The 27,999-nt window shown below is 41.8% G+C and overlaps 1 protein-coding gene across 1 annotated transcript in view; it reads left to right on the forward strand.

Annotated features, from left to right (window-relative positions):
• Window positions 1-27,999, forward strand: part of LOC126474456 (uncharacterized) — a 304,482-nt gene that overhangs the window by 89,218 nt on the left and 187,265 nt on the right. Inside the window, exon 3 of the mRNA XM_050101929.1 lies at window positions 14,203-14,339. Within this exon, the coding sequence (XP_049957886.1) occupies window positions 14,203-14,339 (137 nt within the window). The remainder of the gene's footprint in view (window positions 1-14,202; window positions 14,340-27,999) is intronic.

Below are 27,999 nucleotides of genomic sequence, written 5' to 3' on the forward strand. Positions count from 1 at the left end.
GTATTTTGTGTATAAAACTATGCGTTACAAGCAATGCTTTCACTGTCAAAGAATAATTATTATTTTTAATTGTTTGACAATATTGTTTTCAATTATTATGCTGTCAGACTGAGTGAGGGGTTGAATGTAGCATGTACGTCACTTATGAATCTTGGAGTGTGTTAATAACGATGAATGAGCAATCGTGCAGTGAGTCACATACATGTCATGAAATGCTTATTGTAACGTAACCAGTCTAAGCCTTGTAGAAACATAATCTCTACTTCTATCCTTAAGACAAGTAAAGGTGGGGTTGTTTTCATATTTGTTTGCTTTTCAAAAAGTATCAATTTTGGCAGATTAAATTAAATTCTGAGTTGAAGACTGGTTAGTCGGTGAAATTACCGTATAAGACTGTTGGCTATAGTATGTTCCGCCCAGAGAGGCGGGCGATCGCGTTTTGTGGAAGTGCTCAAAGAGTCATGATACAACACTCCCCTGTGCTCTAGTGGTTTCGTAAACATACTTAAATTTGCTTTTGCCGAGAAGCTTATTTTAGAAACTTGCGCTCTCCATTTTAAATGACACCTCAGGAACTTTTAAAATTTTAGATAAATTTGTAAGTTTCTTCCAGTAACACAATTCAGAAGTGCAAATTACGTACTCGTATTTCAGAAACTTCGAATTAATGAATAACGGTGTAATGTATAGTACTTACCGAGGATTCTAAACTTGTCACCACTGAGTGAGCTTATTACACTCTACAGCAGTGCCCGCTTTACTTGTTTTAAAGCTAATGTTGTGCTTCCAGTTTTTTGAAATATTCATTAACACAGCTTTTCCCCTTGCTATACTATGATTTACAGATATAAACTAATACACAGAGTGCCAACTATACTAAAGAAACAGCCCCATTGTGCCATATAAAACTCTGCAAACCTCCCAGAAGTCAAGCCGACCGACATCAAGAGGGCAAATTCCAGGCAGCGGGAATATATAAACTTCTATGTCAAAGTTCTAATGCAAGTAGGCATAGAAATGACAGGTATGAATTTTAAAATGCGGTACAAAGAACACAACAGATGATGAAAGTATGAAACTCACCACTCCACGTTTTCAAGTACTCAAAGCACTGCCACCATCATCCCATCAACGGAGAACAAGACATGGAAATCATCAGGACAAATAACCATAACAAAAGCCTTATCCCACTGTAGGAAAACTGGCTCATGCAGAAAACTATTGCAAAATACTAATAGGTGATAAATGACTAGACACATAGAAACTCTTTGCTTAACTCTTTGCTAAATCTGATTAAAGAAATGAAATACAAAAATAAATATCTTAGCTCGATTTTTACTGAAGCAAATCCACTGCAGCAGACTGCAGGCGGTAAAAAGACGCTATTACCAGATAGACCCGAAATTAAATTGTAGAAACATACTACAATAACTAAAACTAAGATTACATAAAACAATAATGCGAGTAGTATTATGTGGGGCACAGAAACAAGACCTCACTTGCTTACATTTAAGATAAAGATCCACATAAAAATTTATAGACCATTCTGGAAGCCAACTATTAAAAAAAGGAAAAGGTGCCATAATGAAGAACTTGAAGAACTATACAAGGCGTCTAACATCGTTGGAGTAATGAAAATCAAAACACTCCAATGGGTCGGTGTTGTGTACATAGTCCCGTGTAGTCAGCGCATACACAGCTTTCCCACTAGAGCGCGCCCCGCTAAGCACAACAGCGCAGGCGCAGCGCTCGTCCGTCTCCGCACTACGAGATGGCGCTGTCTTAGAGACGGACCAAATTCTGCTTCCGCCGATCTGCGTATTAATATGTAACGCAGCCAATGAGATTGCTGCTAACGCAGAACCTTTTCCCCATGGATCACAATCGTGCAGTGATACCTGAACGCTCGAGGTATTATAATGAGTGTACAGACCTCCGATTAGTCAGTCTTCATCAGTCTGCATTTGTCTGCATTAGCCTGTATTTGTCTGCATTAGTCTGCATTAGTCTGTAGTCAAGTTTCAGTCTGCGCATAATAAGATTATCATATTCCTGTACATAGCCATGAACATAAATGTGTAGACACTTTAGCGAAGTATCAGAAACATGTGAGAATAAGATTAACGTACCAAGACCAAAGGAACTTCAGATTGTCAATTGTAAATAGCATCCAGAACCAAGTTAAGTTATTTTTATGCTTGTTATTATTTTAATAAATGTGTGTGAAAGTTAATCAAGTTCAGTTTAAAGTTGGTCACCGTCAATCTGCTACCCTAAGCGTGCAAGTGGCATTTCTATCGTCTGACCTAACGGCAGAAGATAAACACGCCACGATAAGACCAAGAGACATATTGTTGACACTCGCCTACTTCGTTAGAGCGACACGTCAAATAATCTGATGGTGTGTGAGGTATTATAGTACGCACATCACAGTCGGACACGTAGTGCGAATGGCAGAAACTAGATGGCACAAAACTGCAGTGGACTGGACCCCATCGGGTAGCAGACCAGCGCGCAGACCTAGGAAGAGTGGATGGTTTGGATAAGACATGACTTGCTGCAGCTGTGAGTTTTTGAGAACCGGAGACAGGTAGCAGAAGAGCCGTGCGTGGCTGAAGGGTACCCTGTATCACTACCAGTTACTCCCTTTCCTATTCCATTCGCAAACAGTCTCTATGCCTCCCCATGAGCCCCAATTTCTCAAATCTTATCTTCGTATTCCTTACACGCAAAGTGTATTGGCGGTAGCAGTATCGTGCGGCAGTCGGCTTCAAATGGCGATTCTCTAAATTTTCTCAGTAGTGTCTCGGAAAGTACGTCGCCTTCCCTTCAGTGATTCCCATTTCAGTTCCCGAAGCATCTCCGTAATGCTTACGTGTTGTTCCAACCTATCGGTAACAAATCTAGCAGTCCGTCTCTGAATTGCTTCGATGTCTTCCTTCAATCCGCCTGGTACGGATCCCAAATATTCGAGCAGTACTCAAGAATAGGTCGCACCAGCATCCTATATGCGCTCTCCTTTACAAGTAAACCAATCTTCCCTAAAATTCTCTCAATAAACTGAAGTCGACCATCCGCCTTCCTCACCACAGTTCCCACATGCTAGTTCCATTTCATATCGCTTTGCAACGTTTCGCCCAGATATTTAAATGACTTGACTGTGTCAAGCAGGACGCTAGTAATACTATATCCGTACATTACAGGTTTGTTCTTCCTGCTCATCCACACTAACTCACATTTTTGCACATTTAGAGCTAGCTGCCATTCATCAGACCAACTAGAGATTTTGTCTAAGTCGTCTTGTATCTTCCTACAGTCAGTCAACTTCGGCTCCTTAGGGTATACCACAGCATCGTCAGCAAAAAACCGCAGATTGCTGCCCGCCCTGTCCGCCAAATCATTTGTGTACATAGAAAACAACAGCGGTTCTATCAAACATCCCTGGGGCACTTCCTGACAGTATCCTTGTCTCTGATGAACTCTGACCGTCGAGGATAACATACTGGGTTCTGTTACTTAAGAAGTCTTCGAGCCACTCACATATCTGGAAACTTTTTCCATATGCTCGTACCTTCGATTAGCAGCCTGCAGTGAGGCATTGTGTCACAATGTTTCCAAAATCTAAAAATATGGAATCTGCCTGTTGCCCTGTTGGCACAACATATCACGTGAGAAAAGGAAAAGCTGAGTTCCGCACGAGCGGTGCTTTCTAAAACCATGCTAATTCGTGGACATAAGCTTTTCAGTCTCAAGAAACATCAACGTATTCGAGCTGAGAATATGTTCAAGGATTCTACAGGAAACCGAAGTTAGGGATATTGGTCTTATTTTTCCAGTCCGTTCTTTTATCTCTCTTACAGATTGGAGTCGCCTGTGCTTTTTTCCAGTCACTTGGGACTTTGTGCTAACCAGGCAAAATCGCCTTGAGCATTGAGGCAATCATCCCATCAACGCACCAGGTTGAAGATACCAGTTTGGTAAAACACCGTGGCCGGTCTTTGTGGCCGAGCGCTTCTAGGCGCTTCAGTCCGGAACCGCGCTGCTGCTACGGTTGCAGGTTCGAATCCTGCCTCGGGCGTGGATTCGTGTGCTGTCCTTAGGTTAGTTAGGTTTAAGTAGTTCTAAGTCTATGGGACTGATGACCTCAGATGTTAAGTCCCATAGTGCTCAGAGAAATTTGAACCAAAACACCGCGTCCTGCTGTATGAACAAGTTCGTGACTGCCTGCTGCACATCGTCGACCGACAGGAATCGTCGACGCTTCAAGCCCTTTTTTAAGGGACCGAAGGCGTGGTAATCGCATGGGAAGAGATCAAGACTACAGGCCAGCTGCTCGAGTGTTCCCACTTAAGTTGGCAGAACTTCTGCGTTACAGCATTTGAGATATGAGAACGTGCATTATCATGAAGCAACAGCACCCCTTGTCGCAGTTGATTTTAGACAGACATACTGTCCCACACATAGTCTTCACTCTCTGATGGATGTCTACCGCTGTCTGTCCTTCGGCGGCAAAGAAAAGAATAACACCATGTCGATCGTCGTCGATCCTGTTCGAACGCGTTTGGTAATAACGTCGCCATAGTTTACATTTCCATATTCATCGCACTCACTTCGGAGAGACACAAATGCCACACTGATCCCTCGCCTACATGTCAGTGCTTACTTACCCGTATTGGAGTCGCACAACGTTGCATACACGGAACAGCATCGACTTCAAACGGATACATTCTGATCGCCCCTTATATCACCCTTGTAAGTTGTGTGTGTGTGTGTGCGTGTGTGTGTGTGTTACGATCTAAACTACTAACACCGTCTGTAATTAAGTAAAGCCCTGAACCATTAAGCTAAGCTGCAACATATATGCTTTTATGGTCCAGAAAACAAACTGAAAACGCTGTCTGGCCACGAATATTTAATGGAATAGTCAGAGACACACACGCTTGGTTAACGTAGGGACGACGGAAATGAATTTTGCACAACTAACTGCTCAAATATTAAACAATAAGTAATATTCCAACAAGGGAATCTCCAACAATGATGAGGTATTCTCGTTTATGGCTTATAGCCCTAGGCAGTGCAAATGAGGATGTCCCTCTTAGCTGTAATCACTGAATCTAGATTTGTAAGAATAATTAAATCAATATTTCCTAAACCATTTCAAAGTTACGTGCCAAAATTTTGAGACTGTATGCAACAATACCTCTTGCTTAACAATGTTTCTTATTACCATTACTGTATAGTTTGTATACTGTAGCTGTACTATGAACATTTATGGTTCAAATGGCTCTGAGCACTATGGGACTTAACATCTGAGGTCATCAGTCCCCTAGAACTTAGAGCTACTTTGACCGAACTAACATAAGGACATCATAAATACCCATGCCCGAGGCAGGATTAGAACCTGCGACCGTAGCAGTCGCGCGGTTCCGGACTGAAACGCCTAGAACCGCTCGGCCACCGCGGCCGGTAATGAACATTTACATTATTTTTCTACAAGCATATTGTGTTTCAATGTATTGCTAGCAATGTGGAAGCAAATATTCGAAATTATGATTACAGTGTCACCAATTTATTCTGAGATAGAATAACATGCGCTAGGCTACTTTTGAATACGAACATTAACGGTGCAAATTTTTTTCGATATGTGTGGTGCGAATTACTCTAAACGAGAGCTGACTATTGTAAATGAAACTGAATACAAAGAGTGGCTATCAACAGTGCCCAAAACGGCTTCCTCAACAAACGATCACAGCACACTGGCTAACTGCCGCCTGTATGTGGTGTTTCTCAAATCATTTGCTGTTGTTTTCGTGCTAAACATATTGAAGTAAAGGGACAGTATACCAGGAAATTTCGTGCAGAATCGCTACACAGTAGTAAATTTGCAGACTGGCTAGAAAGAATTCAAAGCGATGACATAAGAGCATATTGTAAATTTTGCCGTAATATTTTGTTCGCGTGTTCTGCCGCAATAATAAGCCACAGTGACGCAAAAAAAAGGCACAAGACAGAGGCAGCACCACTGTCAACAAACAAAAATACCTTTCAAAACTGTGAAAGAGTATTCAGAAGTGAATCAAGCTGAGCATTTTCTTGCATTATTTGTTTCCACCCATTGTCCGATCATGTCATGTCATCATTTAACTGATTTGTGCAAGAGTAAATTCACAGACAGAAAACTTAAAACACATAGTAGTGCAGCTATAAAACATGTAATGAGGCGGTATTTTGTGGAAAATTTGGGGCACGATATCGGTGACAGCATGTATATCATTATAATTAATTAATCAACAGTCAATAGCGTGACCAAATTTTTAGGAATAACAAAAATATATTAGAGTGCTGCAACCAATGCGATCATTTCAACGTTTTTAAAATAAGCCGATCTCGAACATTATAATGCACAATGTAGTGTGACAGCAATTAAAGACACGCCTCAAGAATTGAAATTAGATCCAAACAAGCTGCAAGGTATAGGCACAGACAATACGAATGTAATTGTAGGTGTTCACAATGGTGTCAATCAAATTTTGAAAAACGTAATTCTGGATTTGATTGTTATAAAATGTGTAAGCCAGTTCAACTTCCTACTTCTGCTGCAAGTGGTACGCTCCATGAAGTCTGGACTTCTTAGTTAAGGAAATATATAATTGGTTTTTGCATTCTTCAACTCGCCAACAGTTGAATAGCGATATTTATCAGACTGTCAAAGGAGCAGAACGCCCTAAAATTCCACGTGCATGTGATATACGATGGTTGTCCATTGAGCCTGCGGTAAAAAGAACTGCAGACCAGCTTAGAACGCACATTGAAATAACGCGAATCATAGACAATTGTTACAGTGCATAAATGCTCTTTTCATTGTTTTCTGATGAATCCAATTAGGCGTATTTAAATGTTTTCCAAGACGATTCTTCCAAATTTGCATCTGGTTAATAACATTTTGAACCCAACACAGAGGATCCGTGTAAACTATTAAATAACCACGTTGTGGTAACAGAATTCTTAATAAAAAAGTTTTTGTCCTTACACTTCCTATGGAAAGAAAATTAAATTTAGACTTTGAAAACCACTTAATCCCAAAACGTATCGAGGATATTAGTTGGAAAATAAGATTAATGAATTGAGAAAATCTTAATCATACCCAGAACAATAACATGTCCTACGTCTGAGATGCATCAGTTTGTGTACCAATTAATAATACAGTTGTTGCAACGGCTTCCAGACACAATGAAATTTTGAGGAGAATTTCACTTCTTTCAGTGTCAAAAGCTCTTCGTGTCGTTAAAGAGTCATTGATTCCTCTCCCTCAGTCGTGTAATATTGATCCTGGCACAACAACAAAAAACTGATTTTCAATGACAATATTCAACTCTTGTCAAATGGTCCGCAACAGCGCTGTTAATTTCTGGTGTGAAGTGCTTCAACTGACGTCAACGACCCTGCTCTATTCGCCTCAATGTTTCGCCGATTTTTATTCGTTGAGCATTTCCCCTCTTCATGGCCCTGGATTCTCTGACTACGAACGTTGGGGTGTCTCCATGTGCTAATTTATGTGACACTACTTACATCCAAAGATGTTGCTTTAACGCAGCGAAACCGATAGTGGTAATAGACCATCAATTAACAGCTGTTTCATTCACTTTCATATGACCTAATAGGAACTGTTAACGAAATGTAAAGCATCTGAACGTACTTTATGCGCTAATACCTCTGCCTCTGGTGCTGAACCTTCTGTCGAGGAAGACGTTGATAACCCTGAGCTCTTCATTTTCTCGCTGTGCCATATTTCATAATATTGTTCTAGCTTTAAACAAAGGGATAAATTGAATTGTCTCATACTTTTGGTTACTCGGCATACTCAATGCTTAAAAAATTACAATCTAATGGTTTTGTTAAAGCCACGATAAAAAATGTAGCGGTTTATAGTGGTTTGAATGAGTTCTTTAGCGGGAAATCTCATTTCACTGTTGGCAACAAAAATCCTCTGAGCACTCGATCCTCTCTGCCTACCCTACAATGGGCAGCGTGGAGTAATATTTAGTGTAAATGATGTAATCTAATATCAGTGATCGGGTTTGTTCGGTTTCGAATTCTTTTTAAGCTAGATTTCTTCGCGCGCATGCCAGTGTTGCCGTGAATTTCATACTTTCATGCGACAATATTTACCTAAAATTTGTAAATAATCTTTTAATGGGTAAAAGTACTCATCAATAAGAACAACTTTTACTGTGGGACCAACTTCAAAATCTCGAAAAATCAACTGGTTCATACATTTTGGTCGAGTAGGTTAGTTTGTATGTAACTTTTACAAGGGCTAGCTGATTTCAAGTTTGTCCCATAACAAAAGAAAAGCTTCATATTAATGAGGTTTATTTTGAACCCTTAAATGATTATTGGTCTTTTTAAATAACCCTGTAATATAGTTCTCAAGAGTTATTTTAGTTGTTGGTAAGTCGTTGATTTGCTTATGTATGATTATCTGATTCGCGTACGACTTGTCGTTTTTGTTTGCTGTTGTTACAGAACCGGAACCAGTGTCTGTGGGAGTGGCTAGAACATCGACTACTTGCGCTGAAAATCATTTTGATATTTCTTATGTGGCAGGAAAAGTACTCAGTGACGAGGAAAAATATAAACATCTGACGGAGTCTTCAGAACAACCTCGTAATTATGAATATCCGGAACAGACAGAGGGTGGACAAAAAGAAAGTTCCGTTCTGGTTGGCTAAAGGAATACTCCTGGATAGTCTATAGCCAACAACAGAACAGTGTATATTGTTTGCCTTGCGTACTATTTTCTGGTCCAGATAGTGGGGGCAAGCATTACGTGGCTCTAAGGTCACTCGTCCACTTTGCAAATACAAAAAAACCACTACAAATCTTCTGAAACTATTCTGCTACATATTATTACAAAATGGCAGTTTTAAAAAGCACACATTTCAAAAGTTCATATGAAAACTCTGAAAAAGCTGTAAATAATTTAATCGAAATTGAGAAACGTAAAATGATTAAATCAAACAGAGAGAGGCTGATTCCTATAGCAAAGACGATCATTTTATGTGGTCGAGAAAACATACCGTTAAGAGACCACCGAGATGACGGTGATGAAATCAGCCAAGAAATTTCGAGCACTTTTAAAATTTCTCATTTACTCAGGTGATTTGTCACTCCAAAAACATTTAGAGACAGCGCCAAAATATGCTACATATCTGAGCAAAACAACTCAGAATCAGCTGAATGATTGTTGCCATTCTGTCATTATGAAAAAGGTACACGACAAATTCAAAGAAGCAAAATACTATGCTGTCCTTGGCGACACGTGTGCCAGTGGTACAGAACAGCTCAGTGTGTATGTATCATGTACCTGAATAAATTAAAAAACACAATAGACGAAGACTTCATGTGCTTTCTATCCGCAACTGACATGACTGGTGCTGCATTAAGCGATCAAATCGTTCAAGAATTAAGTCAAGTCGGCCTACAAGTTAAGCATTTGAAAGGTCAAGGATATGCCGGCCACTGGCCGAGCGGTTCTAGGCGCTTCAGTGCGGAACCGCGCGACTGCTACAGTCGCTGGTTCGAATCCTGCCTCGGGCACGGATGTGTGTGATGTCCTTAGGTTAGTTAGGTTTAAGTAGTTCTACCTTCTAGGGGACTGATGACCTCAGATGTTAAGTCCCATAGTGCTCAGAGCCATTTGAACCAGGTCAAGGTTATGATGGAGGTGCCAACATGTCTGGAAAATTCTGTGGCGTCCAATCCCGAATAAAGCAGCTCCAACTGTTAGCGACTTACATGCACTGTGCAGCAGATAAACTAAACCTAGCTATCGCTAGGGCCTGCAGCTTACCTAGTATTCGCAATATGATGGGAGTTGTAAGCCCTGTTACCAATTTTGTGCGGTAGTAAGCACAAAGGTTGGAACTTATCAAGCGAGCTATCCTTGAAAAACAACCAGTGGTGAAAGGAGTTAAGTTACGAAGTCTTAGTGATACATGATGGCTTGAAAGGCATGATGCACTCCTTCAATTCAAAGAGCTCTTTGACTCTATCGTACAGTTCCTTGAAGAAATTCAAATGGTTCAAATGGCTCTGAGCCCTATGGGACTTAACATCTGAGGTCATCAGTCCCCTAGACCATAGAACTACTTAAACCTAACTAACCTAAGGACATCACACACATCCATGTCTGAGGCAGGATTCGAACCTGCGACCGTATCGGTCGCACGGTTCCAGACTGAAGCGCCTAGAACCGTTCGGCCACACCGGCCTGCTCCTTGAAGAAATGGACAGAACTTCTAAGTCATCGGAAAGTGCAAGTCTGCTGGCTTCTATTCAACGATATGACTTTGTCGTAACTTTGACGGTAACCGCCGCTGTATTTGAAATTACTGTTCCGCTTTCACGGCAACTTCAGGCTGTTGCATTAGATCTCAACCTTTGCTATGAGATGGTAGACAGTGTAATAAGAACACTGGAACGATCCAGAGAAACGAAATATGAAGAAATTTTCCAAGAGGGGTGTCATATCGTAGAACCTTTGGACATCCCAGTGCAGGCACCCAGAATCGCTAAACGTTCTGCTCATCGCTCAAATATAGAAGCACCTGATGCTAAGGAATACTACTGGTAAAATAAACCTTTAATACCTACACACGCTTTTTGCTTGATATAGCATTTCTTTCTTTTCTGTTCTTTCGAATTAGAGAATAATGTAATGTCGCGTTTTGTTTCAGATTGAATGTATTCCTTCCTTTCAACGATTTTGTATTGGGACAGTTGAGGAGTCGCTTTTCGAGAGCAGAGCACTCTTCAATTCTCGACCCGTTCATCTTTATACCAAGTGCCATCAGAAAAACAGAAAATCTGAACTCTTTAGTGGCAGCTGCACGTTTTTACAGCAGCGACGTGCCTCATTTTCTCTCGTTATTGGGAGAAATAACTGTTTGGAAGGGGCTCTGGAGAGACAGGAAGCTCCCCCCCCTCCCCCTCCCCCCGCCAAACAGCAGGAGAGGCACATCAAGAGACAAATGAATTTTTCCTCACTATAAAAATTCTGTTACAGATTCTCGCTATATTATCAGTATCTACTTGTAGAGTGGAGCGTAGCTTCTCTTCGCTTAAACTGATAAAGTCGTAGCTTCGTACGACAATGACGGATGACAGGTTGAATGGTATGGCTGTCATGTGTATTCGCCGAGATATATCTGGCAGCCTACAACCTGTCGAAGTCATTGAAGAATTTGCCAAGCGTTATCCGAGGAGACTCGCTATGCGTTAAAGGAGCAAAATAAAATCGTGTGTGCTTTTTAGTACATTAATGTTTACCTTGAGAAAGCCTACTCTCAGTTGGGTCAAGCCCGTCCCAAAACAAAATCCTGGATCCATCACTGAGTCAGCTCTGCTCTGTCTCGTTCATGCGTAAGAATGTATAGTTCTGAACTGCATGATTCTGAAGTAAAGTGCTGCGTGGATAATTGCTTTATGATTTACTTCAGTTTGGTTTGCCAAATGAGAGTTTTGTTATATTTCTAAAAATGCAGCTAACTGTCCACGCAATAGTGCAAGGCATGACTGGGCAGTAATGTTACGATTAGTGTTCAAATTGTAGAGATAAAGTTAGTGAAATGTTAGTAGGTAAATGAAAAGGTTTATTTTAAACTGAGGTGGTATTCGAATCTCTTTAATAACATGGAAGTGAATCAGATTAACATGAAACTATGATCTTTTCTTAGCATTGTCATACACAATGAGAAGTGATTCAGACAAATAGTTTGAAGTTAAAAATTACTCTTTACTTTTCCTATAACATGCTTTGACTGGAAGTGGAGGGTGACGAATAATAATTAAGATTCTGAACACTTGACCAATAAGTTGCTCTGGGAACCAAAACGTAGATATTATTGAACAAAATGTAGTGTTTACACTCCAATACTTCGCGATTATCCCTTGCAGCAAATAAGAACTGTATTGATGTTACCTTTCTCAAATGTGCCGTTTCTATGAAATCACCTCAAAATCATTCTCTTTTCTCAGTCACACCAGGGAGCATCTCTAATGAAATTCATTCTCTATTCAGCACGTCCGCCATCAAAGCTCCTCCTGCACAACATACCCATACCATCGGCCGACTCCCTGTCTCTGTCATCTACTCCCAATGCATCCTCTGGTAGCCAAAGATTAACTTTTCAATCACGTGTTCAGGCATCAAAAGCCGCTCATTATGGTAAACCATTCCAGACAAACTGTCATCTCGTATGATATATAGCTGTTGACACTGTGATCAGAAAACAACTTCAAAACATAATCACCTAATTTTCTATTAGAAAGCCCTTCGCTGCCGCGTGTTACACGATATATCTCACTAATGTGTCAGATCACAAAACACTGTATTCACAACTCAACACGATTTTTCACAATAGGCGACGAATTACTTTTCTCCATTAGTAACATAAATCCTGCTAATGGTTTGCAGCTCTAGAATGCAATTAATTTATTTAACTGTTCTTTTCATATCCGAGTATTTATGTGATGAACCTGGCTGCAACACGTTTGCATAATATGGCGATGTGACAGTATCTAGCTGCATTACGTAAGGATAGTAAATGAAATTACTTGGTTTGGAGGAAATAATTCAGAGCGAAATATTATAAATACGTAGGTATATGGTTCTCAAAAGAATGCAACTGATTTATAAAGCCCACATGTGTCCTCAAAGTGGCAAATACAAGTAGGATTCTCGCAAAGAGTTAACGGAATCATATATTATCAATATACAAATGCTAATAAAACAATAAGTCTTTTACAGTGTAGGAGAGAATGATAATTTTGAATTCATAGCACGATGGATTCAAATGATGATATTAGGTCCATAATCACCTTCCATTTAACGAAAAGGAGCAACTTCTGAGCTTGCATTTCACCACGCGAAATGATATTTCGAGTATGAATGCGGAGTGACCGCAAGTTAACTGGGTAGATACTTAGAATGCACTTCTGAAACAACCTGAACATCGCCTAACAGTCACCACAGCAAGTAGCTAAAAACATCTCATCCACTTTCTTCATCATTGTAGAAACTCCGAACCAATTCACACCGACACCAGGCAAAGCCAAACTGCCTCCCAAGTCAAACAGAACAGAATTTGACAAGAATCAGCGCCAGAATGGTGAATACACCCTGTGGTTCCTAAGCAGCGAACGTTTCTCGTTCCCTTATGACCTAAACCGACCTCCAAAAATACGAAATGCATCAGTGGAGACAGAAAGATATTGCTCAAAGCGCCTATTTCGACTACTAGAAAGACCCGAAGCATTGTAATGACATCTTGCAATTGAAGAATGGCTCTGAGCACTATGGGACTTAACATCTGAGGTCATCAGTTCCTTAGAACTTAGAACTAATTAAACCTAACTAACCTAAGGACATCATACACATCCATGCCCGAGGCAGGATTCGAACCTGCGACCGTAGTGGTCGCGCGGTTCCAGACTGAAGCGCCTAGAACCGCATGGCCACTGCGGCCGGCTGCAATTGAAGAAAAGCAAAATAATTATGAGCAAAAAAATGAAGCTTGAAATGAACAACTTTCAATATAACTAAACAGTAAAACACACACACACACAGTGCAGTAGGCAATAAAGTTCAACAGTTGACAATAACGTTCAAAACATGAAGAAAACGTGTTCCCATGTCCTCAGTACTGTGCTGGCGATAATTCAAAAGACTGGAAACCAAACCGCAGCTTTAAGTCCAGCAAAGCGAGCATTCACGAAGAGTAGCTACAAACCTTGTAGATAAAATATTCAGATTACCATCGTGTTACAGTAATTCAGAAAGTCGCAGAACTGTCTCTAAGGTGAAAGTATATGCAGTGTCCAGTATGTAAAACAAAACTGGCTAATCTGTGGCTGTTGCTTCCCTCTTTCACTTCACAATCACATCGCCAAGGTCGACTTGGGCAGCTTTACAATGATTGATATTTCCCTTAGGGATTTGTTACTCCGGTGACTAGTAGACGTTCAAAGTCACTGAGTTCTAAAATAAAAGCCAGGAAGCTGCGTTGGCTATTTCACCTCCCTTTCAGGTATTAGCTAGTGCTCCGTTTCCTTTCGGTCATTGTTAGGCCAAAGAATTTGTCTCTCGAGGAGGCTGTCGATACAGTGCCTGACGAGTAACGTTTTCTCGTGTGTTGTCAGGGCTTCGTGCACGTGCGCATCTGGTTCCCGCAGTTCCCCGGCGTGGTGATGATGTCGGACCAGGAACTCATCATCATGTGCAAGCCGCCGGAGCCCACCATCATCGAAAACAAGGCGGCAGGATTCGCCGGTAGCTTGTGAGTATCCTGTACAAATATCTACTGCCAATTTCCAGTCTGCTATTTATAACAAACGCGCCTTACTGTGGCTGAACCAGACAACAGTCTAGGGCGCTGAAGTTTTGAAGCACTAAATTTTGGACGAACAGTGACGAAACTTCCACAATTATGTATAATAGTGTACGTTATTAGTGGATTAACCACCTGACCACTTTTGTGGCCAGGCAACTAGTAGCCAAGAGCGGCCCAACTTCCTATCCCGGAAAAATAGAACACATAAACATACAATGTTTACTAACTTCCAGTATTCTGATAGCAGTGACATCAACAACTGTATGCTTTAACAATTTATGCAAGAAATTGCAAAAACCGTCGAAGTTGCAGTATTAAATTTTTCTTTATCACTATCAGATCATCCAATAAGCTATGCAGTAGCATACGTTACGACAGCTACATGACTGTTCATTCTCGTTAAACTCGTCTTGTAAAGCAGTGCAGGACTGAACTTGTTCACTAGAAGAGTTAGGTGAACGAGGTTCAGCCCTGTACTGCCTTACAAGATGTGTTTGTCTAGAATGAACAGTCATGTCGCTGTCGTAATGAGTGCCATTGCATAGCTTATTGGATCATTTCATAATGAATTTAGGCTCGAAAGTAGACATTGAGTAATAAAGAAAACTAATATTGAAACTTCGACGGTTTTCGGAAATTTATTGCATACTTTGATAAAAATATACGATGTACAAATTCAAAATTTCTCTCTTTCATTTTAGTGTTTATCCCCTCCCATGGGGTTGCTTCTTTTTCATGATTTGCAAATTTATTCTTATTTATGGTTAATGGCAGGTTTCAGTTGTTCTCGTAAACGTTACCAGTTAACTATATATGGGACATAACTCGTGTGCGCAATCTGGTTGCGAACATTGTAAACTTGGTACTATGAGTTATCGTATTGCAACTGTTTGTGCACCACGTTTTCTGAGATGGAAAGTGGGGGACTAGCCAAGCATTTGCTGTAAAATTGCCTAAAATCCGCGCTCAGGCTGGCAGGTGTGCCAGACCAACGGTCGTTGCATCACCGCGCGGATTCAGTGGGGTCTGGAATGACATTTCCACTCTTCAGCGGAGTGTGCGCTGATATAAAACTTCCCGGCAGTTTAAAACTGTGTACCGGACCGAGGCTCGAACTCAGGACCTTTGCCTTTCGCAGGCAAGCTCTCTACCAACTGAGCCACCCAAGCACGACTCATAAGCCGTCCTCACAGCTTCAATTCTGCCAGTACCTTGTATTCTACCTTCAAAAACTTCACAGAAGCTCTTCTGCGAACCTAGCAGAACTAGCACTCCTGGAAGAAAGGATATTGCAAAGACTTGGCTTAGTCACAGCCTGGGGGATGTTTCCAGAATGAGATTGGTAGAGCACTTGCTCGCGAAAGGCAAAGGTCCCGAGTTCGAGTCCCGGTCCGGTACACAGTTTTAATCTGCCAGGAAGTTTCATATCAGCGCACACTCCGCTGCAGAGTGAAAATCTCACTCTGGAAACATACCCCAGGCACTATCCTTTCTTCCAGGAGTGCTAGTCCTGCTAGGTTCACAGAAGAGCTTCTGTGAAGTTAAGTAGATAGGAGACGAGGTACTGGCAGAATTGAAGCTGTGAGGACGGGTCGTGAGTCGTGCTTGGGTAGCTCAGTTGGTAATGCACTTGCCAGCGAAAGGCAAAGTTCCCGAGTTCGAGTCTCAGTCCGGCACGCAGTTTTAATCAGTGTGGTCTAGTTCACCTTCCTGTCTCGCCAAATAGCGGGCTGCACGTAAAGATATGTGAGGGGGTCATAAGATAAAATCATATACGTCTATAAAGTAGAGCTTTTTGTTTTTCATTCCTAAGTGGTTATACAATTTTACATATAAAAATAATCCTGTGATTAGTCCTGATTTCCTGCAGCATTATTCAGTAATTAAATGATTATTGTTATTATTGCCAGTGCTCGTCTGTCTATGGTACAGAAAATTCACGGTTTGAGACTCAGCTGATGTTGTCGGCTGTTGATTTTTCGAAGTAAAAAATCAGTTGTACATCATGCCATACGAAAAAAATTTACGTTAATGTATTTTTATTGCACTCCCGGATTATTTAAAATACATATTTTCGTGCCTAAATTCTCATTTGTACTGTATACGCTGAATCAAATTAGCTACAAACGGATTACTGCATTTTCACAGTGTATCCTAGGGTCATTCAGAATTCTTATCGTTGTTTCTTGAATTCTCGTAATACTATAATTACAAAAAAGAACAGCAGAGCAATAACAGCTAACCAAACAAATATTTACTGATTAATCTTTGCATTTTCTATACGTTACGTTTAAACACAGTCCACACCATTATGGAGCCACCAACAGCTTCCACAGTGACTTGTTGAAAAGTTGGGTTCAGGGCTTCGTGGGTTTTGCGCCACGCACGAAACCTACCATCAGCTCTTACCAACTGAAATCGGGACTCACCTTACCACGCCACGGTTTTCCCGGTTTTCCAGTAGTATAGGATCGAACTGACATGGTCACGAGCCCAGGAGAGTCACTGCAAGGTGATGTCGTGCTGTTAGCAAATACAGTCGCGTCAGCCGTCTGCTACCGTAGCCCATCAACGCCAAATTTCACCGCACAGTCGTGACGGATACGTTCGTCGTTCGTTCCACATTGGTTCCTGCCCTTATTTCACGTCGTACTGCTTGTACGAGGGTTATTCCAAAAGTAAGGTCCGGTTATAAAAAAAAAATCAAAACTAAAATGTTTTTTCAAAACAATTGTTTTATTTACATTCCTTACATCTTTATCTATTTTTCTACATAACTTCCATACTTATTTAAACATTTGTCACATCGTTCAACAAGCTTTTGAATGCCCATGTTATAGAAATCGGCCGCCTGTGACGATAACCAGTCCTTAACTGCTTCTTTCACTTCATCATCTGTGTCGAAGCGCTTGCCGCCGAAAAACTCCTTTAAGTAACGGAACAGGTGGAAATCACTTGGCGCCAGGTCCGGACTGTAAGGAGGATGGTCCATCTGTTCCCATCCAAATTTCTTGATCAGAGCTTGCGTTTCATTTGCAGTGTGGGGTCTGGCATTGTCATGCAACAACAAGATTCCAGACGACAAAAGACCACGTCGCTTATTCTGGATTGCACGTCGAAGTTTAGTCAGGGTAGCGCAGTAGGCGGCTTTATTAATCGTTGTTCCTCTCTCCATAAAGTCGACTAACAATACTCCACGTCTATCCCAGAACACAGTCGCCATAACCTTACGTGTTGAGATTGTCTGCTTTGCCTTGACCTTGACTGGCGATGACGTGTGACGCCATTGCATTGACTGACGTTTAGACTCTGGAGTGATGTGAGAAACCCATGTCTCATCCCCTGTGACAACATTGTCTAAAAGACTGTCACCTTCCTTATGATATCGCTCAAAAAAATCAAGAGCAAAAGCCATTCTTTTCATTCGTTGGGGCTCAGTAAGCAGCCTGGGGACCCAACGGGCACACAATTTGTGAAACTTCAAATGTTCAGACACAATTCTGTACAAAGTTGTTCTACTCACATTCGGAAAATGCATGTCTACGTCTGTAATAGTGAATCGGCGATCTTCACGAATTTTTTTGTCAACCGCATTGACCAAATCGTCTGAAATCACTGATGGTCGGCCACACCGTGGTTCATCGTGCACATTATCCCGTCCTTCATTAAAAGCTCGCACCCATTTGCGCACTTTACTGTCGCTCATTATGTTAGGACCGTACACTTCAGTAATCTGCCGATGGATTTCCGCCACTGAATTGTTTCTTGCAGACAAAAACCGTATCACTGCCCTTACTTCACAATCGGCGGGCTGATCAATTGTCTTAAACATTGTAAAGTGACACTGTGAACTACACTCAGCAACAGTAACAAAGCGAATGGCGGCGTTTGACGCGCAAGGCTTGCCGGGAGTCGGCGCGCATGCGTGTTTTGTCATTGGCGCCAAATTTCAATAGTTACGGCGAATCGGACCTTACTTTTGGAATAACCCTCGTATGTTAGCACGGAGAACTCTACGCAAACGCCGTTGCTCTCGGTCGTTAGGTTAAGGCAGTCGGCCACTGCGTCGTTCATGGTGAGAGGTAATGCCTGAAATCTGCTAGTCTCGACACAGTCTGGAGGCCGTGGATCGCGGAATATTGAACTCCCTAACGATTTTCGAAACTGAATGTTCCATGCCTCTAATTCCAACAATCTTTCGGCCTTCAAAATCTATTAATTCCCGTCGTGCGGCCATAATCACCTGACTGCAAAAGACAGCTCCTCCAATGCACTGCCCTTTTATACTTTGTGTACGCGATACTACCGCCATGTGTATATCGCCACTGCGTGACTGCTCACCTCAGTATACATCTATATTGGTGCTCTGCGAATCACAACTGCGAAGTGTACGGTTTATGGTACTTTTTACTGTGCCGTACATTAAGCTTCACTCTGGTTCCATTGATGGATGAAGAGTAGAAATAATTGTATCTTTAAGCCTTTTCTATGCAAGCTGTTGTTATTCTGATTTTCTCTTTACGATTTCTAAGATGTCCGTCAATTAGATTCTAAGGAAAAGGATACTAAATGGTTCCTAGAAATAAGCTGTGAAGTATAAGATGTCTTTCTTCAACTGTCTAGCAATTCAGTCTCTTCAGGATTTCCGTTACGCTCTCTCCCTAGTCTAATAAGCGTGTGATTTTCTTTGTACATTCTTCCTGTATTTGTTGCAGTGCATTATGTAAATAATCTCTTTTAAAGGCAAATTACTGCTTTGAAGCTATACCAATGAATCGACACCTTTTATTTACTTTTCATCCAACAGAACTTACGTGATTCTGCCATATACGTTGATAGTCGTAGGTATTTGAATGATGTATCTGACAGAGTATGTGGGGTTCTTCATGGCTTCTAAACACGGGCGCAACAGTGCTTTTCATAAATCTCTGATGAAATAAATCGCCAGGGTTTAACATAATACTGTATGTATGTCGATTGTACCTGTCGTAGCAGTTCGTCACTGCCAATATCTGCACATTCACTTTATTGTTAGGTCACGTCGGGAAGAGGGGAACGGGGGAGGGGGGGGGGGGGGAGTTTGTTATCGAAGCACGCGTGGGCATCGTGACGATAAAGAGGTGGTGGGTGCCCGTGCACCATTGCGATGATACATGGAGCTACTGTCTCACAAGTCTGTCCAGTGATCTTGGTCTTACAGAAAGTAAACGTCAAAAACCTTTTATAAGACATTATGTGTAAATTTCAGAGATGTCGTGGTTAGGTAACAATGTTAGGGACTGTAGTTCAGCGCCGGTGCGCTTCGTTTCACTGCCACAAATTATTGCTAGCCACAGAAATCACATCAACTGTTGTCATCCTCTCAGTGCAAGGCAAATACACACAGACGGAAAAAAAAGTCGCAACACCGAAAAAATAATGAATGTAGAGTATTGTTATTGCGTGAATTCATTTGTCTGGGTAACGTATTTAAGCGATTAACATTCCAAGATCGCAGATTAATGTCAGCGTGAGACAAGACATTGCAAATGTGAAATGATGGTATATCAGTAACCGGTGTAACTGCCAGAATATTGAAAGTAAGCATGCAAAAGTGCATGCGTTATGTTGTACAGGTGCAAGATGTCAGTTTTGGAATGGAATTCCATGCCTGTTGCATTTGAGAGGTCATTATAGGAACGTTTGATGTTGTTTGTAGATGACATTAAAGTTGTAGTCCCATGATGTCTGATATGTCCTCGATTACAGACAGATCTGGTGATGGAGCAGGCCAAGGCAACATGTCGACACTCTGTAAAGCATGTTGGGTTAGAACAGCGGTATGTGGGCTAGCGTTATCCCATTGGAAAACACCCCTTGGAATGCTGTTCGTGAACCGCAGCACAACAGGTCGAATCACCAGACTGAAGTACAAATTTTCAGGTGTAGGTCAAGTGTATCAACATCGCAGACGCGTTGGTCCCGGGCCCTCAACTGATCTTCTTCTAACCAACACACCACCATCACTGACATCGAGCCAGATCCAGCTCTCATCAGAAAATACAGCAGACCTCCACCCTGTTTCCAACGAGCTCTCGCTTGCACGGTGAAGTGCGTCTGAGTCGGACCTGTTCTTGAACTAACCAATTTGTAACAGTTCGTTGCATCGTTGTACTTCCAACTGCTGTTCAAATTGGTGCTGCAGATTCAGTACAAAGCGCCAGAACCGTACGCCTAGCCTCTCGGTAGTGCCACGTGGCCGTCCAGAGACCGGTCTTCTTGCGACCGTACATTCTCATTAGCACCGCTGCCAGCAATCATGTACAGTGGCTACATTCTTGTCAAGTCTTTCTCCATTATTGGGGAAGGAACATCCAGCCTCTCATAGCCGTATTAAACGAAATCGTTGAAACTCAGCGGCGTGTTGATAATGGCGTGCCGGCCGGTGTGGCCGTGCGATTCTAGGCGCTTCAGTCTGGAACCGCGTGACCGCTACGGTCGCAGGTTCGAATCCTGCCTCCGGCATGGATGTGTGTGATGTCCTTAGGTTAGTTAGGTTTAATTAGTTCTAAGTTCTAGGCGACTAATGACCTCAGAAGTTAAGTCGTATAGTGCTCAGAGCCATTTTTGTTAATGGCGTATTTGTCCCCCAGAAGGCATTCTCGACCAACATCAATTCTCCACGCCCAGTCTCAAAGGTAACTAAAGCTCACGATCTTTACAGCGTCCGCTCAAAGCAAACCTAGTTTGCACCCTTTTGCGACTGGTGCGAATTTCGTGTAGACTCAAGTAGAAACGCGCCTGCCAACTTTCATTTATATCGCGCCACTCGTTGTTGGCGTTGCGATATCTTCTTTTCTTCGTCAGTGTGGTTCCAACTTTCTTCTTTGAAGTTCATCCGATGTTATGCCGAAGATAATGACCAACGAGTATTTTATTTTCAAATTCGACGTATAGAACGTGTGGTGGAGTCGCAATAAAACCATTTATGTCAGGAAAGAAATCTGATTCCAATTCGATCATTCTTTATAATGTTCTGTCAAACATGGAAATGCCAGAGAAATTTAAAAACTTTAATTTCAAACACCTCAAACATTGGGCGCTAGCTGCGGCCTTCTTTACTCAAGGTCTTCCTAAATTTGGAAATTTGTGGTAAGGTCTTATGGGGCCAAACTGCTGAGATCATCGGTCCCTAAGCTTACACACAACTTAATCTAACTTACGCTAAGGGCGACACACACACCCATGCCCGAGGGAGGACTCGAACCTCCTACGGGAGCAGCCGCGCGGACCGTGACGAGACGCCTCAGACCGGGCGGCTACCCCGCGCGGCTTGCTAAATTTGGATGTGGGGCTGTGAGGCTCAGGCAGCATCGTGTTCAGGCTTAAATCAGATTTACTGTTCCTTTGATGATTTGTTAAACAAGGCTGTGTAGATCACTTTCGTACAAGATACGTAATAACTGCTCTCGAGATCCAATAAAATTCTGAAAATGAACACAGGGTCCCTGGCGGGTGTAGGGAAGCACTGCAGAAGCTGCGCCTACATTGGTGTTTTGTTTCGTTTTGTATAGCAATGTCGTTGGCGAGGAAAATTAAATGTGCTATGGAAATCCACAATACAATTACGCCATACTATAATTAACAAAAGAAACTCGTGGCAGTGTTTGGAAAAGCTGAGATCTGCTTCACTAACCTTATTCCAGTTGCTGATTTTTGTTGTCAGAACATTTTATTTCTTAACTAAGTAAACATTACACATAAAACCGGTTTCTCTGATTGGGAATATTTCCTTTATTTGCGAATTTAATGAGAGATAAAAAATTACAAAGAAATTATTTCTATGTACGTCTAGTGACAACGTATTGAAATACCCAAGAAGGTGGAAACTATCGAAACTACACGTGTTGAGAAGGTGCGGTTACAACAGACCGTTGCCTCAAATGCCTCTACGCACTATCGGACTTAACATCTGAGGTCATCAGTCCCCTAGACTTAGAACTACTTATACCTAACTAACCTAAGGACCGGCTTTCCGGGCGGGAAGGAGCGCCTGGTCTCCGGCACGTTTTGTGTCGAGGTCAGGTGAACCGGCCAGTCTGTGGATGGTTTTTAGGCGGTTTTCCATCTGCCTCGGCGAATGCGGGCTGGTTCCCCTTATTCCGCCTCAGTTACACTATGTCGACGATTGTTGTACAAACAACTTCTCCACGTACGCCCTGTACACCACCATTACTCTACCAAGCAAACATAGGGGTTACACTCGTCTGGTGTGAGACGTTCCCTAGGGGGTCCACCGGGGGCCGAACCGCACAATATCCCTGGGTTCGGTGTGGGGCGGCGGAGGGCTGAAGTGGACTGCGATAGTCGTCGTGGGGTTGTGGACCTCTGCGGCTGCGGTGGGGACGGAGCCTCTCCATCGTTTCTAGGTCCCCGGTTAACATATAGTACAATACAATACATACGTCCTGAAGACAACACACACATCCATGCCCGAGGCAGGATTCGAACCTGCGACCGTAGCAGCAGCGCGGTTCCGCAGTGAAGCGCCTAGAACCGCTCGGCCACAGCGGCCGGCCAGACCGTTGCTTGGAAAGTCAATGTGATTCAGGAGACAAAAGTAAATTCATCGCATTGAGGATACTTCCACACTGCCTTTACCAAACGTTTCTGTATAAACATGTCATGTTTAATTCAGCTGCCCATTTCCTAACAGTTAAAAATGTAATAACAGACTCCTTACAGATATTCGCCAATTTAGATGGATTTTTATTGGCTATTAACCGTTCAGGATAAAGAAGTCACGAAACAGAAAAATATATCGAACACTTTGCACCTCGAAGTGGACTGTGTTTATATGCACTCTTGTGCCACGTACAAATAAATTTCATGACTACCTTGAGAATGCAGAAGTATAAGGGGCATTCAAACAAAAGCGAGACAGGACTTCCTTCAATAAGTGACGCACCCTACAGTGTTGCCAGTTTGATAAATAACTAGACTTAGAGAATTGTCAGCGTGGCCATGTCATTTGTACTATATCGCGATCGGTATGGACTTAGACTCTACCGACGGCCGGGCGCCGGCCAGGTTTTATCTCAAAGAACTTAAAATGTATTCTGTCTCACAAACTATTGGGAATAACGCACACATCCATATGAAGTTGTTTTGCTTGAAATATTGATCATTCCTACTACTACCTCCTGTAGAAGTCGACACAGAAATTCGTTGCGGTAATTCTTTCTTTCCCCTAGCGCTTATCATGTCTAGTACACAGTCCGCTTTTTAGAGATTTCTTAAATTTTATTTCATTATTTAACTTTTTGGCCGTATTTCTTCCTGATGCCGCAGTGAAGGTAATCTGCGGGAGGGAACTCATGAACACCATTTGTCTGTGAACCATGTAAACTTTGTTGCACGTGTTATCATTTTCTGTTTATGTATCGTGTTTTCTGTTGCGAAATTTAGGTACCAGCGCAGCTTCTGCCTAAACGAACGTGGAAAATCGCCCAAAAGTCACAATCAGGATGGTTGATGTCCCAGACCATGGTCGGTAATTCACCACGCAGATACTACCCGACTCTAGCTTACGTCAGTGACTCTCAAAGTGCTGCACTGCACGTTACGCTATACAAGCAGGTTAAATTCACAGCTCTAACTGCCTTAAATTATTTGGGTAAACTAGAGAAATGTTCGAGTGTGAGTTCTCCCCGATCATGGTCTGCCAGGCAGCTCGCTGCGAGTCCAGAAAGTGTGCAGTCCAGATTAAATAAGCAGTACTGCGTATCTGTGACACTGGTGTCCCTGCTCAGCAATGGACAACATTCGTTGGGATCGACGGAGAGAGTGCGAACTTAGAATCCGGGTTAGCTAGCTGTGTGTCAACGTGCCTACAGCACCGCAAGAGTCATCGGTAGGAACTCCTTGTAAATCTGTAGTACAAGAACCAGTCAGAACCCACCAGATTGTCGATGACCTGTCACGCCATCGATTGTCATGAACACCCGTAAACACTCGATGCAATCCAAGAAGACTAGTGCCGAAAGCGATAGAACGAAGATATTGCCGAACAACGTAGTGCGAAATCAAGAAGCTCGGAGGTAGTAAAAGATTCACGAAATGTTTCCAGCAATATCTCAGCCAGTCATCAGGATTAGGTGTCCTACGCCCGTAGCAACTGCTGATCCTAGAATAGTATTTCAGCAGCAAAGACAGCAGGGACGGAACAAGAACTGTGGGAAACATCACTTTATGACTACAAGGGAACTATTTCACGACTCAGAGTCTCTATTCATGGACGATATCGTTGACATTGGCAATGCTGGCAGGAATAGTATTCTTATTGAACTCAAATGACCTACAAATGCCAACAAGTCAGTGAACACAAGCATAAGGCAGGGAAAACCTTCAAATGTCTGTATTGGAATGCTTGTGATTTACTGTCTTCAAATAATTAGATATATCTATAAAAGCATAAATGTAGGCGAAATTAAATGTGTTGTACAATCCGAGGCACTTGATATCAACATCAGACGATTCCCCAAAAAGACAATGCAATAGATCCGAACATACATTATTGCACTTCAAATATTCTTGCTGACATTTGAAGCTAAAATTACCAACCTGTGCTACCATGCAATGTCAAGTGTCAGCATATAGACTCACCACAACCCCCGCCACCCTGGAACTGTTCAAGGGCCGTGCTATAAATGTGGGCATTCTTAACCAGTTTAGTATTGTAATGTACCATAAATGAAAACTGTCCAGTTCAGATTTCTTCCTCATCGTAACTAACGGAACCAATAGGTGTTCTACAGTATAAATGATATTTAATTTTTACAGAAGCAATACACGAGTTGCATGCCCCTCTCGTCTGTGCCATATTGTATTTTTTTCTTTTTAATTGGCATTTGGCCATCGCCATACAGTCATCCATCAACATAATTATTGTATTTGTATGACACTATAAAGAGCTGGTATGCAATATTAACTTTGTCTGTTCAGGTGTTTTCAGTAACGGGAAACGCCATGCACATACATTTAAAAGATATGCGATGTTATGCCTGCTGTGTAATATGTAAACAAGCGAACTTTGCCACAGCATTTGTCCTTATTGAACGTGTTTTCTATTCCTGGAACCCAATAAAGAACAAAAAGTGGCATCCTCAAATACACTCAAACACTTCCGCATAAAAAAAGGATTAAGAATTTTCATACTAAAAAATTAATCTGCCCTTAAGGAGAACGTGGTCTCACTATGATGCTCATAGTATGGCGTGCCCTCACGACGATATGAAGCAAAACTTTTAAACTAATCACTATTATCAACGTAGTGTTATAAAAAGTACCCAGCCAATCAAAATTCCAACTTCTCCTTTCTTTTACTCCTCCATTTTCTGACACGTTTTGAATTAAGAAATATACAGGGTGTTCCACAATTCCAATTACAGGCTTGTAGGGGCTGTAGACGGGACTTTACCTACAATGTTTTGCTAAATAACCATATGCGTAAACCGAGCGAGGTGGCGCAGTGGTTAGCACACTGGACTCGCATTCGGGAGGACGACGGTTCAATCCCGTCTCCGGCCATCCTGATTTAGGTTTTCCGTGATTTCCCTAAATCGTTTCAGGCAAATGCCGGGATGGTTCCTTTGAAAGGGCACGGCCGATTTCCTTCCCAATCCTTCCCGAACCCGAGCTTGCGCTCCGTCTCTAATGACCTCGTTGTCGACGGGACGTTAAACACTAACCACCACCACCACCACCATATGCGTAAAAGTACCTTTTAGATACAAAACAAATTTGGAAATCGGATGACTTTAAAATCTTCCATTTCACGACACACGCACAAACTGAGAAGAGAAGAGGGTGCTCTCTTCAATCCCTGTCGTATTACCATTTCCGCCCGACAACAACAACGGCGTCTAAAAACTGGTCCGTTCACAACTACGAGGACGCGCTGTAAAGTAACGCCTCCGAATTTATGGGAAAATTCCTAAAGCTTTGTAAATAGAACAAACATTATTAACATTCTACAACTAGGTTAATATTATATTATGGCTTTAGTCTATGTGTTCTTTCCATCTTAACTGATATTGTTTTATTATGTCAGTTATGTTTTGCATATTCAGTTCATCTCGGACGTCATCATTTCCCTTCTTATCCATCGAAGTAGATCCAGCCACGAAACTAGTATCTAAAAAAATTCTCTTCTTAAGATTCCAGTTTTCGCACCCATAGAGCAGTGCTGGTATGCAATCCTTTGCGAATTACAAAAACGGTTTGAAAACGGATTTTTGGAGATAAGTGAGCTTCAATCGGCCTTAGATGTATTTGTTCGTCTGTTTTCCCTTCGGCATAGGACGTCTCATAAGTGCTTCAACTAGAGCTGATTGACGTGCAGTGCGATATCCTCCTGAAGGACCGCTTTCTCATGTGTAAAACTTTGGATGACTTTTACAGCTGTCTTCCACAAGAGAAATATCCTCTTCTGCACAAGCACGCGGCCTAAGTTCTCTCAATGTTTGGTTCCACGCATATCTGTGAGCGCTTCTTCTCTCTTTTAGAGAGAGAGAGAGAGCACTTTAGCAGAGTATCTCTTTGGACTCTCTTTCTCAGTGTTCTGCGTAAAGTTCCACAGAAATAGTTAACTAGATCTAACTTATTTTGCGCTTGACTATTTACCCTGTATGTGATACTGCACTCAAAAAATTGAAATGCGTTGACGTGCTCTCTGATCTTCTTGTCAATTTCAATCTTAACTTTCTTGGGCTGGTGTCCTAAAAGTGGCATTGATTTTGTCTTTGTGATGGAGACGTTCAGATTGTTCGATTTACTTTATCAAACACCTTTTCATAGTTGATGACGTCAAGAAAAGTTGGTAAATTGAATTCACTATATTTTTCTGTTAGTTGTGTCATGTTGAAGATACAGCCCGAGGATGATCTGCCTTTTCGAAAACCGTGTTGGACAACATATATTACTGTTTCAACGATTGGCGATAGTTGTTTTGTTAAAATTCTAGCAAACAATTTATAATATGAATTCAGAAGGCTAACACATTTGAAATTTTGGAATCCATGTCTGTTTCCTTTCTTATAAATTAGGAATATCTGGGCTATATTCCACTTCGCCATACATAATCATAAAATCGACTTATTTTTGCAATATTTGGTGCATATTTTATCGGTTCCATACTGATTTTGTCACACTCTGGATTCTTTCTGTTCTTGCTTGACGTTACTGATTGCCTCCTGTAGCTCCTCCAACATTATGAAGTCTACATTTCCGTCTGGTTCAGACAGAACCACCAAATCCATCCAGAGTGTTTTATAATATTGTGACCAATCAGATTCAGATATTGTGTTTATTTGCAGATTTCCCTTATCTTCTTTGTTTAAATGTTTCATTACTTTGTATGATTTCTCTCGTCTTCCTCTTACATCAGGTTCAATATCTGTAGTATCTGGGCGATCAAAAAGTTAACATAAATTTGAAAACTTAATAAACCACGGAATAACGTAGATAGAGAGGTAAAAATTGACACACGTGCTTGGAATGACAAGGGGTTTTATTAGAATAAAAAAAATACCCCTTATTGCTAGACGCGTGAAAGATCTCTTGCGCG

This window comes from Schistocerca serialis, chromosome 4, assembly GCF_023864345.2.
Source record: "Schistocerca serialis cubense isolate TAMUIC-IGC-003099 chromosome 4, iqSchSeri2.2, whole genome shotgun sequence".
Taxonomy (NCBI): Eukaryota; Metazoa; Arthropoda; class Insecta; order Orthoptera; family Acrididae; genus Schistocerca; species Schistocerca serialis.